General features: G+C 32.6%; 2 protein-coding genes across 3 annotated transcripts in view; one reads left to right on the forward strand and one right to left on the reverse strand.

Annotated features, from left to right (window-relative positions):
* Positions 1 to 2,101, forward strand: part of LOC149491447 (frequenin-2) — a 183,477-nt gene extending 181,376 nt beyond the window's left edge. For both annotated transcript variants that reach the window (XM_089698418.1, XM_089698409.1), the window contains one exon: positions 506 to 2,101. In XM_089698418.1, the coding sequence (XP_089554544.1) occupies positions 506 to 673 (168 nt within the window). In that variant the 3' untranslated portion in view covers positions 674 to 2,101. The remainder of the gene's footprint in view (positions 1 to 505) is intronic.
* A 3,011-nt stretch (positions 2,102 to 5,112) lies between these two features.
* Pdp (pyruvate dehydrogenase [acetyl-transferring]-phosphatase 1-like protein, mitochondrial) lies at positions 5,113 to 15,566 on the reverse strand. Its single transcript, XM_089697840.1, has 5 exons — positions 15,170 to 15,566; positions 11,594 to 11,732; positions 9,743 to 9,909; positions 6,823 to 9,668; positions 5,113 to 6,381 (listed from the first exon to the last, which is right to left on the reverse strand). Exons 1-4 carry the CDS (start codon positions 15,383 to 15,385, stop codon positions 8,682 to 8,684), a joined length of 1,509 nt encoding a protein of 502 aa, XP_089553966.1. The 5' UTR covers positions 15,386 to 15,566; the 3' UTR covers positions 5,113 to 6,381; positions 6,823 to 8,681.
* Positions 15,567 to 16,011: the final 445 nt, after the last annotated feature.

Raw genomic sequence — 16,011 nt, forward strand, 5'->3', positions numbered from 1 at the left:
CTTCTGCGTATTGTTGACAAACAACAAAATAAAATAACAGGAATTGTTTGTTGTTGTCTACGTATAAATCATATTTTCAGAATTACGGACAAAACAACAATTCTCAGTGACAATACTCCAATTAAATTAATAAATCCACCTAAATCAATTGCTAGATGGGAAACGTGGCTAAGGGTGACACCAGAATATTGGAAATAGGGGTTGAATATTTACCTTGCTCGTGTCATTTTCCACCGAGCAAACAGCGATCTCCGGAATCGGTGTATCTGATACCGCAGCTAGTGTACAAACTTGTGTCGACACAAAACCAACACCGACATGAAAATCGTTGATTTTATTAGTTTCCCCGCGTCCTGTTTCTATATAATTCTGTATTTATTTTGTAGATAACTGAACTGTTATTTGTTAGCTACACTATGACGGTATTGCATACTTATCCAATAAGTAGTTCTAAGTGCATTTAAAAAGGGTACCTAGGTAATATAGCACTTTTTATCGTTTCTAGGGGCAAACTCCGCAGCCAGAGGACGAGAACACTCCGCAAAAACGCGTGGATAAGATATTCGATCAAATGGACAAGAACCACGACGACCGTCTCACCCTGGAGGAGTTCCGCGAGGGCAGCAAGGCTGATCCCCGCATTGTGCAGGCCCTGTCCCTCGGGGGAGATTAATCGACAGTCATTCTCTCGCCGGATTTCTCATTTACTTAAAGATTTACCCGTAACGCCGCCACGTGAACGCTTTCTTCTGTTGCTTATCTAACATTCAGTTTACTTCATTCAATTGAAACTGGCAGTACAACAGTACAAGGTCTTCTATGACCACCTTCGTGAACTATAAGAAAGTGACATGGGGCGGAATTAAAGGCGTTTTTAAGTATTTGCCATGTAATTCCGAGCGAACGATATCACTTAACCAGTTTCTTAGAAACAACAATATATGGATGTCGTGAAACTATCGCAAATTTTAAGCTTTGATGTATACTACGCTTCAGTCGCACCGTGTCTATTTCTCCTGTTTATTGTGACTGTCCTTTGTCCTTTTCTCTACAAGAAGAAGGAATGTATGAGCTCGCAATATATTTGGAACGATTATACTCTTGATCTAGTTCGAAAAGTTACGGTTGTAAATAAAAAATGCGGGGATCGGTGGGCACTGTGCCAGGCAATATGACTTCATCTTTAACATCTACACAAGTCATGAATATTTTATTTCAGTTTCAAGGTTGTGCAAATATAACAATACCTTTTGAGATGCTCTTCAGTCTGCCGTTAATTTTCACAATTTAAATACATTAACATAAAATATTTTTGCTAATTTAGATTACTTAGTTAGAAATAAAAATGTAAATTTGACGATTCTAATTATTGGTACTGTAAATATAATTTCTAAATTAATGTAATTAAATACTAAACTAATGACGATCCTCGCATGAGAGCTGAGAGATGGCAAGTGACACTGAAAATACTTGAGAAAATTGATAATTATCTCCCGTTTAAATAAATATCTTTTGATTTTTTAACAAGCACACCCAGCGACCCTTTTGACTCACTTGTGGCAGACGAATCCGTGCGAGAGATTATTCCTCCCTGAGGACAAATTTACCAATTTTTCATATAATATCATGATGCTCATACAAAATTCCCATTGGTATCTTTTTAAATATACACACAGTTGCATATATCTACGATTTAATAATTGATTATAAACATCTTAGATTAACATGGTAATAAACATAAATTTTTCATTTACAGAGTAAGAATTGTATCATGCTTATTTGTATTCCAAAATGAACCTTTTTAAAATAAAACAATAATGCAGAAACCTTCGATTACTCATGAAGATGATGAACATGTTACACATTAACCTAGGATATTTATAGAGGGCAATGTAAATATTGCCTTAACCTTAAAAAATATTCCATACAATTTTAAATATTTAGACATTGGTGTTGATAGTCACGCATCCCGTTTAATATTGAATTTATTTGATTGCTCATTTTACAGTATAATTATTAAAACAGTATCCCAAATAAGTGGATATCTATATCTATTTAACAAGAGTTTTTCTGTTTATACATTCCATTATGTGATCAAATAGGTAGGCTACGCTTCTTGTCAAGTAATTATTACACCAACATTTAGGAGACGTACCTAACTATTATACCTGATATTTATGTATTTATATATTATCATCCAATAACCCAATTTTGTTAACGTTGCTGTTGTTGTTGGTTAGATTATTAGGTTTTTAAGAGTTACGCCCCATTGTATCGTTATATTAGTATTCGTACTTTGTGACAATATAAAGTTTTTTGGCATAAGTACGTTTGGGTTTTTACAGCCCCATAGTTGATACTTTTTAAAAATATACTCATAATGCCATGATATGTAACATAACATGGATAAAATTACGAAAAAAAAACTTTTAAGAAATTTTTAAAGAGAACATCGGAGGCATGTTAAACTTATGAAAATTGTAATTTATTAAGGAATAAATGACATTAAAATCACTTGGATAGAATTTAAAAACAATCATTTGATAACCGTCGAAGCAAAATTCTGATGATGGTATGTCGTAAACAGTACTGGTTGTGGAATGGACTTAAGCCTTAAAAATAACACGGTTTCGCCGGAGACAACTATAAAATTAACAATTTCGAAGGATTCCCATCACCCGATATTTTATAGTTATGTAAGTAGAATAGCAACGTAGATTGGGTAATACTAATGCTTAAAATTCTCTACCCATCCAGTTGCAGAACTAGGATGTTGCTTCCAGTCTAAAAAACAACATATAAATTATTTTGCTAACCTTTAAGTAGAACTATTTCTACAACAATAAATTATTTACAATCAGACCTTTAGCTTAAACGCACATGTAATGTGTTAACTGTCAACATCGGTCAAATAAATATAATATTAGCTGTAAATTTTATTTTTTTAGGTAACAGCTTTATCATATAGTTATTGGTATCCATTATTGTTAATTTGAATATTCTACATGATCGGATAAACTACCAGATGGAATGGCCAATACCAGAAGAGAGAGGCTTCAAGATCCTCAAACGAACTAGAATCTAGAATCTAGACCTATCGTTGCGGGCTGTGCATTTTAGGTTTAACGTTGGAACTGTGGAAGCTGTCTTCTTTAGAGAAACGTACTTAACTCTGGTTTAAACCACACGCTATTTATTTACCGCATCTACTCTACCATTTTGCTTTACACTATCTTCGTTGTAAGGTGTCGTTCTTAGATAAAATAGATCAATGTGATTTAATGTTTCAAGTAGATACGAGATTTTAATGTATTCTGCCTTTCAAGAATATTACCAAGCTTTCTCACGATAGATAAAACAATAGTGTTTAATGTTATCGATGTTTCGTCTTTTAGAAGTCTTACTATATTTTTTTGTTACAAATTACCCAGTTTCACGTTAGCATCGGCAGCGAACTGAATGTTTTAAATTATTATTATTAACCGTACTTTATGCGTTTATTAAGATATTTCTTATCTATCGTTAACGAACGTGGGATAACATCACATGAGTAAATAATAGTACAGTCAATGTTTCATACAACCGCGCAAATCGGTTCCTCTACTATATGTCATAAAATCTTGGAAATACTTAGAGAGCGTTCTACAAATGTGAACTTCACTAACGATAGCTAAGAAAAATAGTTTAAGCGTAATTTAAGAGTGCTAAGCTTCAATGTTATCAAGATCTACCCTATTCCTGTCTATTTTCCTACTTGCACGTTAATGTTTTAAAATCTTTCTATGTAGGAGATTATAAACGCAAAGATACTATCTCTATGTAAAGTTTGGAAAACAGGTTGGGTTATTTCGGAGTGAGTAAAAAGATCGACGATACTTTACACTTAACCACAGAGTACTTAATAGTAGGTAACGCACAGACATACATTGTATGTCTGTGAGGTAACGCTAACTTAACCGCAACCGCGCCGTAACAACTGCGTTATGATGCAATCTTTTACAAATTCGCGATCCGAAGCAAAACTTTTTTCGGTCAATATACCCAGAAATATCAATTTCTGACAAAATTAAACCTTAAATGGTACGATTAGCCATGTTTGGATAAGTCTTCATTCATTATTAACAATTTAATTTCATTGTTTTTCTACATAAGGACTTTTTTCTTTATTCAAATGCGAATAATTTTCCTTAATTCTTAACATACATGATACAATAATATTACTTTCATGAAGAATACTTTTAATTAAATTATTATTTAATATGTATACATAACTTGTTGAATCCGATCGTTTTACTCACTGCGCAATTATTTTTATGAAAGCTAATTTGTAAGGAAATTTAATTTAAGGTTAGTATTAAAATAATGCGTAATGAGTTCAGTTCGCTGCTATTAGTTATTCTTTAGGAAATTTTGAATACTTAGTAACTCTCTGTGTGTATATAGTGATAATTACTCGCCTACTTTACTTACTTAATATAATATTCACTTTTAATATAAATTATTATTAATAAACAAGTTGATATGGAATCGGTGTTTTATTTACCCCATCCTTCCCTTATTCTCTATCTACTATTTAAGTATATATAAAAATTCACTCATCTTTCTATGATTATTTAAAAAAATAATGATAACTCAAAAATTCGAAACATTTATGCAGCTGGTAAAAGACTAGTCATTGGAGTCCTAAGTTGCAGGAATATTTTTAACTTTATATCTCCAGTCACCAATACAGATTCGTTAAAATGAGATCAACTACAATAATATTGCACAGGCATTACATGTGGGAAAATAAGTACAACATAGATTTTAGCAAGGCCTTTGACGAGATACCGCATCATATACTTGCTTTAAAATGTGAGAAATATGGTTTAACTGGTTCACTTTTACAATGGATCAAATCATGCATACAGGGAAGATTATTCTAGGTAGTTCTTAATGAATTTGAATCAATGAAATACCCTATAACCCTTGGAGTTCCGCAGGGGTAAAATTTAGGGCCTATTCTCATTAACTTTTTTGTAAACGATATAATACAAAATACTTATCAATCGGCACAAAAAAATAGATACAGGAGTTCACAAGAATTTAGGGTTAAAATCAGTCAAACAACAGTTGAGGTAGGTTAATTAATTTATTAATTTATAAATGGGATTAAAACATTGATATTATTACACACGCATGTTTCATTTTGGTACAACCATACGAAATATTTAAGGCGACAAAAATTAATAACTAAATGAACGGACAGTAAGAAATAAACTAAAATAATTCTTAATATTTCAGCTTACAACTCTCCAGAGTTTCTTTAATTTTAATAACCACAATACAATCATAAAATATAACAAATATGCAGTGTTAAACACAAATTTCAATAAAAAGGGTAGAAATACAATTAACAGCACGTTTACTATCCTATATCCATATCTAGTGAAATTTAAAATGAATCTTTATGATGTGATTACGGATTATCTGATTTTGTTAGAAAGATATGTGCATAAATTACACAATTTATTAGAATTAAGACCAACAATTTTTACTGTCTGGAAATTTTACATTGCTATAAATACAATACAAATCATAACTAAATCAGAAATAGAATCTTATTAACAACGTTCACGGTTACAAGAATATAGATTTAAACCTTGCAGGAACAATGTTATCAACTTTCCGTTTTAATACTATAATGTTTTAATGATTTACTCCATAATATTACTCGAACAGGTTTACTGTGAATATTTAGTGGAAATAGACGTATTATCTTCAAATACTTATATGTATAAAATACAATGTAGTACCATCATCTTTGACGATCACACCCTTTACAGGGCCACATAGCACACTAATACATTGTACAGTAAACACTAGAAAAATTATTATTATTATAGTAGTTATACGTCCAAGTAAAGTACATATAGAAATAGTTATATTACACACATAGTCGGATTAAAAACTACTGGGTTTCCAAAAATCCAAACGTGACTTGCATAAAGCAAAAATATTTTCTATAGTAGCTGCTGTTTGCAATAAGAAATTCGTATTCTCACAGTTTAGTTACAATTGATAGTCCTTATGATCCGCTACATTAGTTATATACAATACTAATATACATTATGGACGCAGATTAAAATGTACATACACACATTCATCGATGTTTATCTAAATCCGCTTATTTTAATGAAATTTAAAGCATTTGGATTCGAAAACATTGGAATATTTAGCCAAAATGGTACCTATGTACGAAATAACGTACAGAATTCCAGATAAACTTCGTTGTAATGCTATAACAATATTTAGAATATTTGAGCGAGACATTTTGCCTATTTTAAGAACCTTATACAGTAGGTACTAATTAATTATTGTTATTTTGATTGTCATCAGACACTGCAGCACTGCAGCATTACCGTCTAGGTACTTTATATTACTATGTATACAGGATGTCCCACTATTGGTATACTAAGCGCGAAGGGACTTGTAGTTTAGCATACACTGATCACGTAAAAAATACTTAAACAACAAAATTACGTCAAAAATTTTTTGCTAAATTTTTCCTGAAAATCCATGTTTTCTTCTCTAGCTTCGCGCATCCGGCATATACCACTTCTCTAATGTGAGCATTTTGTCTATGAAAACATAATCTTAAACGATAGCTCACGTGCTGGTGGCACGGTTGGGTGGGTTGCTTGTTATGGGTGTACACAAAGAGTTTTAAGAATTCATCTATTTGAAAAAAAATGAGTCTGGAATTTTATAAGTATTTTTTACGTACTCAGCGTATGCAAAACTATGACCTCCTTTGGGCCTAGTATGCCAACAGTGGGACACCCTGTATAGTAATATAAAGTACCTAGACGGTAACGCTAGCATGTCATGCGTTTACGTGAATTATCATGCTGCATGAGTGGCCAAAAAAATCAAATCATTTAATTAAAGATCACTCATGCGTGATACAACACACGAACACCTAACACACACACAGGTCATGCTGCACTACCGTCTAGGAACATACAGTGGATTCCAAAGTACATAATATATGGATCTCTTTCATTCAGATCGATGTATAAGGTACACAAATATGAATAGTGAGTTTGTAGTAAGGTCGACTTATTACGAATTAATCAATAAAGACAGGTATAATTACGTTATACATATTTATTAAACACTAAAACATGTACTTTGGACGCAAAGAAAAAGTAAATAGACACCAATATTTACGTTGATACTCATCTAAAATCCGATTATGCACGGATAACTCTTTTATGGTAAATTCTAACCCTTTAATAAGCTTTTTAATTTTAAATGTAAGGTTAAACATATAATCCTATATATGACTATTATAATATGTACAGGGTAGCACACAATTCTGGCAAAGATTTTTTTACCAAAATGGCGACTCTAAAGCAGTGTATAAATGCCAAAACCTCCTCCTTTTGAAAAACATAATTATTATTTTAATATAGCAATCATGCTAAGTTTTTAGTGCTAACAATTAAATCAATAAAAATTACACAAATGACTTTGAAGATGGTCTAAATGAATCGGTTGTAAAACCAGTACAGACAGATATTCAGTATAAGGTGATAATGGATGACTCAACATTTCCTAACGATTGCATCCTATATTGTGTTCTAATTCTATTGAAGTAAACAAGATTCCTTTTTTAATCTAAACATGCCACAATAGTTCCAGCTAAATGACATCCACTATACGCACAAAAAAAGTGATACAAATTGAAAATTTTGCAACGTCCGTTAAATAAAAAAAATTAAAATATAAATTGAAATATTCATCAAACGAAAGGGTCAATAAAGTTAGCTTCTATTTAGGACAAATATCTTAATAGCGAATAAACTACACATATACATTTATGCAGCCAATGGGCGAACAGGATTTATTGTTACGCTTATTTTACACTCCGCCATTGGTCCACGCGTAGATAGACCTATATAAAAGGCACAAAAATGCCATCTACACCTTTAAAGACTTATCAAATTGTTAGCCAATATTTGTACCAAGTAATAAATCATAATTGACTTATTTTACAATGCTCGATTTCTGTTTCTAGTCTAAGCCTAATACGACTAAATTTTGTACAATACACAAAGCGCTTACCGTTTATTTTAAACACAGCATTAATCATTAATACGTATTTGTAATTTGTAGTGTGGTTACTTGAACACATTGATACATAATAAAATATTTTATAATTAAATTGTGCACACAACTCATCACGATCGTGTGTTTCAATCCTTTATTAAACAAATAAAATAAATCCTTCAATTAAAACTTCATGAAATTAATAACAAAATTAAAAATATAATCTATTATAGATAATTAAAAATATTATACAAAACAATGTCATAAGTAAATAAAATAAAATAATACGAATAATTATTTATTTTGTATCAATGTCAAATATTCAAATAATTGTAATTAAAACAAATCTAATTGTAATAAACTATTAAAGCAATCAATTTAATCTCACATTACGGAAATTTAAATATCATCACAATAATTACGCATAACGTTCAAACATAATAAATACGTCAGTTTACATTCACATTCTCAAACAAACTACACAATTACACACAAAACTAGGAACATTCATCAATTAAATTATAAATTAAAAACTAAAGCATAATCATATATATAAAAGGCACCAAATTGAATAAACATCACAATAATTATGCCGGACATTGTCTTAAGTACTCAGAGTCGAAATATATTACAGTTACAGTGATGTCGTCTCTAAACATTCTACTTACGTCCGGGGACAGACTGAGCAAATGGGCGAGTCTAGAATGATCAACGCCATATTCTGTTCCGCCAATCGCATGTCTTATGAGATGCGTGGCCGCATTCCTATCCTTTGGTTTGCTCTTTAAACTTTCCTTCCTGTGCGATAACAATTCATTGATATCGCCCAGCTGTATATTCTTCCTCGGCAACTTCAGAGGATTGAAGAACACTTTGCCCTTCATGTGCTCCCCGACTAATTTCACAGATTGCAGCGGCGTCATCATATCCCAAAGGCCATCCGAAGCGATTATCAAAAATTTGTCCTTTGGAGTTAGCCTGTGATAATAAATATCGGGTTTGGCGGACAGGTACGGCGGAGTGTGGTAATTAGCCGGTATCGCTCTTTGCCCGATCACTGGAACGGCAACTTTTGATAGGATTTCGGCCGGCCATTTATATCTGAAGTCGCCCATACTTCGCAACGGCGCTAACTCTCCCAGAAGTCTGTCCCTTCTTATCACAGTTTTTCTTTCACTATCCGGATGCTCATTCCATATCCTTTTCAGTTCGTCAAAGTTTTCAGAGTTATGTTCTTTGGTAATTTTCTTTGAAATCCATTCGTTCTCTTCGGTCATCGTCCCTAAAACGGCATTGCAATCACCGACGTTCGCGACATACAAATGGGGTCCGTCGATATACGCTATGCACGCGACGGCTCCGGATAAAGCGACCGATAGGGTCTTGTGATTTAGCGTTCCATCGGCGGCAAACGGTTCTAAAACTTCTCTTGACAGATCATCATCCAATTGAAGTATACTTTTCTCTAGCGCAGATTTTACGTCTACTTCTTGTTTGTGAAATTGCGACAGTTCCGATAGAAAGTGACGGAAACTGGTATCATATATATTTTTTAGGTCCTGCACTATATCCGCCTGCAAATATAATGTGACACATTTAATTTTTAACTTTTCATCTTTGTAATATCACTTGACGAGTTTTATCTCACCTTATCATTAAATGTTTCTATTAAATTATCTGTTTCTTCTTGGTTTTTCACATTTTCTAAAAGTTTGGATGGCAGTAGACTAGCGGCGATATATTTCATCATTCGCTTTGATAGAACTTGAGCACACGCAGGACCACCATGGCCATCAAACACTCCCATTAAGTAACCTGTAAAAATCACATAAAAATATGAAATTTATACTTAAAATTATTTTACTGTTAATAGGATATTAGAAGTCAGAATAATATTAATCCTTTTGAAAATAAAGTAATTACTTATAGAAATTGAATTATATTTTCATTAAATTTTCCTAGTATTCTGATTCAATGTATATACGTACCTACTTAGATTACATATTTAAAAACTGACGTAACAGCGGTATATGCGAACAAACAAGCAGTTAACGCCGCGCCGTGCGTTAGAATCATAAGCCGAAAAGATAGAATATACATTTAAATTAGCTGACTTCAAACGGAACGTGTTGTTACGCTGCTTCTATCTTTTAAGAAATATGGTGTAATCGTTAAGTTTGCACAGGCGATTATCTTAAAACTCCCATACATTTTATTTCCCATACATTTTGTATCCAAAGCAGATGTTCGAAGTGACGTCATCATGGTGCAATACAATGACGAGCTCTATTTATAGATTCTAAATGAACTTTCCTTAAAATTTGCGAAGTAATTAAAGCAAAAAACCAATAAAAGAAAAAAAGAACTTAAACCTTTCATATTAAATGTATGGGAGTGTTACTATTATTTTTTGGATATTTACCGTTATATTTAAAAAAATGATTATTGCCATTTTACTCATTAGGTAAAGTACTTTTGATATCAATAATTTAAGCAGAATAATCGCCTGTGCAAATTTAACACCCTACCACCCTACACCCTGTATACTATACATACATACAGTGTATATTGTATAGGTTATATAAATAGGCTGGTTTAATAATTGAATAAATAAGGTTACACTATTAATCATGCAATAGTGTCAACTTTATATATATTTATTACTTAACAGAAATTCGACTAAATTGTAATACAAAATCTAACTACACTTACCTTGATGACTTCCTTATAGAGCAGTGCAAATTTTTAAGTACTCTAGCATTTAATAAACAATAAAACGAAATATTCCGTTAATTGTGTTAATGGTTCTAAAGTCTGTGAAAGCATTAGAGAACTTATCCTTTTTAAACATCTTAACCATTTGAACTGTATAAAAGTATACAATGAAATATTTTGTAATCATATATAAAAAAATCTTCTACAATTTATAATGAAAGAAAAACAAGCAATTAAGCTGATATTTTTTTTTTATTATAATTGAATAATGTTGAACTATAAGTGTAAAAAGATTGTTAGAAAATAAATAATGAAAATACTAAAACATGGATCAGTTGTTATTATTATTTTAATGCATCTAATATTTGAGGCTGTTGAGATATATCTACTTATAATGTTATCTACCATTTGGCTTTAAGTTTTAATAACTAACTGTACTAAATTAATAGATTATGTTAAAAGAAATTAAACAACATTCCAAGCAGTCTATGTTTATTTTAAAGAAACTACAAAGTAAAATATTTCAATCGATTGTTTTTTATTCTCCATTAACATTTTTAGTTGATTATTAAATATTGTACCAAGAATCTAGTATAAATTGGTTACCTTTAACCAAAATAAAATTGCATCTAAGTGTTTAGAAAAATGATTGTTGTGCCCATGAAGATACATTTAACCCATTGAGCCCCGAACGGCCCTATCGGTCCACGACACAATAGATTTTCTATTGTGTCTATGATTCCGGGGCCTGAGTTATTACACAAATAATGTTATTTTCACATACCTGGTGTCATCTTACACTGCGCCTCACTTCTCGTGTCTTCTATGGGATCGTTGGAAGCTAGTTGGTTAGAATCATAGGACTTTAAGGCACCATATGTGAACTCCTTATTAAATTCATTTTTACGCAGAGTAATTGTAACCTGTAACAATATAGGAGTTCATTATACTAGTGTACTTCTTATATCGGATGTTGTAGACCTTTCCTTTAATACATAACTTTTTTTGATAAAAATAATCAAGCATTTGTTTCTCTAAGTTAACATCTAATGTATCGTGTTCAATGAATAAATGAATTATGAATTTTGAATCTTTTTATTTTTAAGTACAGTTTCTTTGCATGTATTTCGTTATCCACTCTAAGGGTCTACTCACACCAAAAGAGCGGCGAAGCGCAGCGAAGCGGAGCGCAGTTTCAGTGCCATATGAATTTTAACTTTATTTTCATTACTATAATACCTATTATCGCATGAGAAACTCGAACGAGTCGCGCGGATGCCCGCGGCGCCGCAGGAATTCCGCGGAATTCCATAAACGGAGCCGTGCGACTGCGTGAGAAGTCGCGGGAATTCCCGAGAATGTTCGAGCATTCGCGAGCGGCCGCTGGCAATATCCCGCCCCTCGCGCCCGCTCCCCGCACGCGTCTGTGCGTGCGAGCATTCGAACTGCGCATATGAGCGACCCGTGAATTCATCGCGGGAAGGCGCGCGGATTCCCGCGACTGCTCGAGAAGTCGCTGGAATGCTCGAGAAGTCGCTGAAATGCTCGAAAAGTCGCGGCTCCGCGCTTCGCCGCTCTTTTGGTGTGAGTTGACCCTAAACATGAGAAATGTTTAATTTGCATAGACACAGCATTGAATCAAGACAGATAAACTTATTAACCTTTTGAACGCCAATGACATCTATAGATGTCATGCGCAATCGTGCCCTGTGCGCCAACGACACCTATACATGCCAAGAAACAGATCATAGATAAATACAAAATAAACATATTAAACCTTTACTTTTACGTGTTTTATTTATACAGTTTATGAACTGAATCCCCAGTTATTACATAATTGTACACAGTAAACAAAATTGCCAAGTAGCTATTCAAATATTTGATGACAAAAAATAACTTAATTAATGGCTAAAAAAGCATGTTCTCTCGCGCCAATGACATGTATACGTGCCTACTAGTGATGTAGTGTAATATTCAAGTAACTTCATTAAAATTTCAGCGAAATTACTCTAATTCGCTTAATTTTTGTAATAACTACAAAAAAAATATATAAGCTTAGTCACTGAGAAAAAAGGTAAATACTACATTCTTTGGTATAATACCATATTGTCTATATTGTGGATATTGTTGATTTGAATATTTTCCTTTTCGCCAATCATGCGCATCCCTAGCACAGTATCGATATGCACTCCCTTCTGCGCCATTGACATGAATAGATGTCGGACTGGTGACGTCGTAAGCGCGTGCCGTGTTGTTAAGTGCGGAAAGTTGTAAAAATATTTTATCGAGTATTGCCGAGAGTGTGAGTGCCTTTATTAGAATATTCTTATGATACAAATTGTCGCTATGTCATATCAAAATATGGTAACCTACATATAATTAGTATTTGTAATAACTCAAGTATTAAACTAAATGATCGGAAAATAAATATGTAGTTTTAGAGCTATTACGCACTGTCGACAAGTCGCCGGCGACTGTGACTTACTATAGTTTATAGGGGCTTGCGCACTGTCGTCCAGGGGTATGCAATTCCCTTTATTAGGTAATAGTTGTTTTGATATTTACAAATAAACACTCCACAATAATACCTATAGTTCATATAAACTTAATAAATAAACTCGATAAGTTATAATAATATACAGCTACACATCTCTAATCAGAAGCGAGAGATTATAAAAAAAAGGATGGTTGCCCGCGCCATTGGCATGTATACATGCCAATGGGGCGTAACTGATAGAGAATAGTGCTGTAACTTGCTGCAATTTTATATGTATTTTTGTATCTCAAAAGGTTGATTTTTTTTGTTGATAGTTGCTATTTAATGTGGTCTTAAGTTTTTACAGTAGGAGATGAGGTTAAATAAATATTATTTTTGTGTTATAAGCTGTTTATTCAAATATTCAGACGTGAATTATTATGTTTATCGATAACATTTTGGAATCCCTACTATTTTCAAGGTTATCTCATTGAATTTCTGGCTTGGCGTGGAGGGCACGGCGATGCGTTTTTGCTCTGGCGGTCAAAAGGTTAAAATATATATTTCACTTTTGATAAAAAGAGCCCTGGCAGAAATCTGTTATTGTTCCATTCTTCAATGTGAAAAATTAATAGCAATTATCATTTTAAAGCTCTTGTCTGGAATCACAGTTTTTAAAAATCAAAACCACTGAAGACCAGACAAGACATGTACATTTATTGAGTGAGAGTGGGATTTAATTTTCCACACACTCGCACTTCAAAATAAGCAAAGCGGGGGCAAAATGCATTTTTTTTTTTTATCTGGATAACACAAGATTTTATGATAGCTTAATAATTAGGTAGCATACACATTTTTTTGCACAGGAAAGTTTCTTAAAGGGGAATTATATGCAAGCTTGCAAATGCAAACAGTAAAGTGCTTTTAGCTCAGTACAGATGGGAGGACAATTTTAATGTAAAATTAATACATTGCTGGGTGATTTTCATATTAACTATTAGATATTTATATTTCGACTGACCGGTTGGCTTGGTTGGTAGTGGCCCTGCCTTCCAAGCCAGAGGTTGTGGGTTCGATTCCCACCCGGGGCAAATATTTGTGTGATGAACATAGATGTTTGCTCTGTGTCTGGGTGTTAATTATCTATATAAGTATTTATTTAAAATAATATATGTATGTTTATCAGCCATCTGGTATCCATAACACAAGCGAAAGCTTAGTATGGGATCAGATCGTCGAGGCTGCAGGGGGTTGCGGCCAGGTGAAACACAGCAACCATGGTTTTTTAGAATCTTTATATAATTTGCCGTGATGTAGACTATAAATAATAAGTGAAGGTAATTTTTTTCCAAAAAGTCGATTAGAAAAAAATTAACTAAACATTCTTGCAGCCATACATAAAATTTTGGTTACATCAAAAAAACTATGAACGCACTAATCCTGCGGTGGGATCTAGTACTAATTGTTTAGATTTTATATAACATTACAAATATATAAAAATATTGGAATCCAGCTACACAAACTCATTTTCTATACTTGTACAGTTTGAAAAGATTGAGAAAAGTATATATTTAAAAATTCGCTTTTTAAAGGTACAGTTGCAGAAGCATTTCAATTTGTATTTAGGATATGGTATCCAGGTTAAAACATAAAATATGTGTAATCAGTAACAAACATAAAAATTCGAAACACAAACGTTGGACAAAATGAAAATATCTATATGTACCTAATGACATACATACTATGATTAAAATGTATATTTCTAATAGGACAACTAAAGCATTGCAATTCATCACATAAAAAAAATTCAGCATAGCTTGTACAAAATCTTATCTCCTATGTACACAAACGTGATTATATAAACATTTATAGCATCGCACTTACTTCTTGGGGCGAAGGAAGAGACGTGATGCCATCCTTATGGGATTGTGTTGCATATTGAGAACTTCTAAAAGAACGCACAATCTTCGAAGCGAGACTTCGGTCGCTCTTTACATTTATAATATGACTTCGATTATATGTATCGAAAAGCGTTTGTCTCAAACCACGGTCCAATTTCATACATCCATTCATAACAACACAAATATTTGAATAATTCATATTTAAACAGTAGGTTATCCGGCCATGTTATGCAATCACTTAATTTATGTGAACAATAAAGTTCTACATGAATTAATCGTAATTTTATATGATTACAGACGACATTTAAGTTAACAGTCAATACACTGAATAAAATTTAGTTTGTCATATTTTTAATCCTGAAGTCTGTACATCAGCCGTATTCATAAATCACAGATCTTTAATAATTTTATGTGGCAACATTTGCCTTGCGATTTTTAGTCGCGAGTAGACTGACTCTAGCGACCATAGAGTAAAATAATACTGTGGCTAGCGACTAAAAATTTTACATTGGTTTTAAATTTACACAAACCATTTAAATATAAGATTCAAGATAATATTCATCTGGTTTGAAATATATATAACAGAACAGAAAATTTCAAGGGAATATTATATTTCTTATAAAATCACAAGGTATTCAACGACCGCGACGCGACGCGGACGCGGACGTTCATGCATAATAATTATTATGCTTATAATTATGCATATGTTTAATCTGTGTGTTTAATTATTAATTAAAATTAAATATTTATTTGGGAAAGGAAATAGAAAAGGTATGTGCCTTTTAAAATTTATAAATAGAATCGCAATAAATTCCTAATACAAGA

This window comes from Colias philodice, chromosome 1 (assembly GCF_061535455.1).
Source record: "Colias philodice isolate Cphi_HAF_F1 chromosome 1, ilColPhil1 Martin Lab GWU primary, whole genome shotgun sequence".
Classification (NCBI taxonomy): domain Eukaryota; kingdom Metazoa; phylum Arthropoda; class Insecta; order Lepidoptera; family Pieridae; genus Colias; species Colias philodice.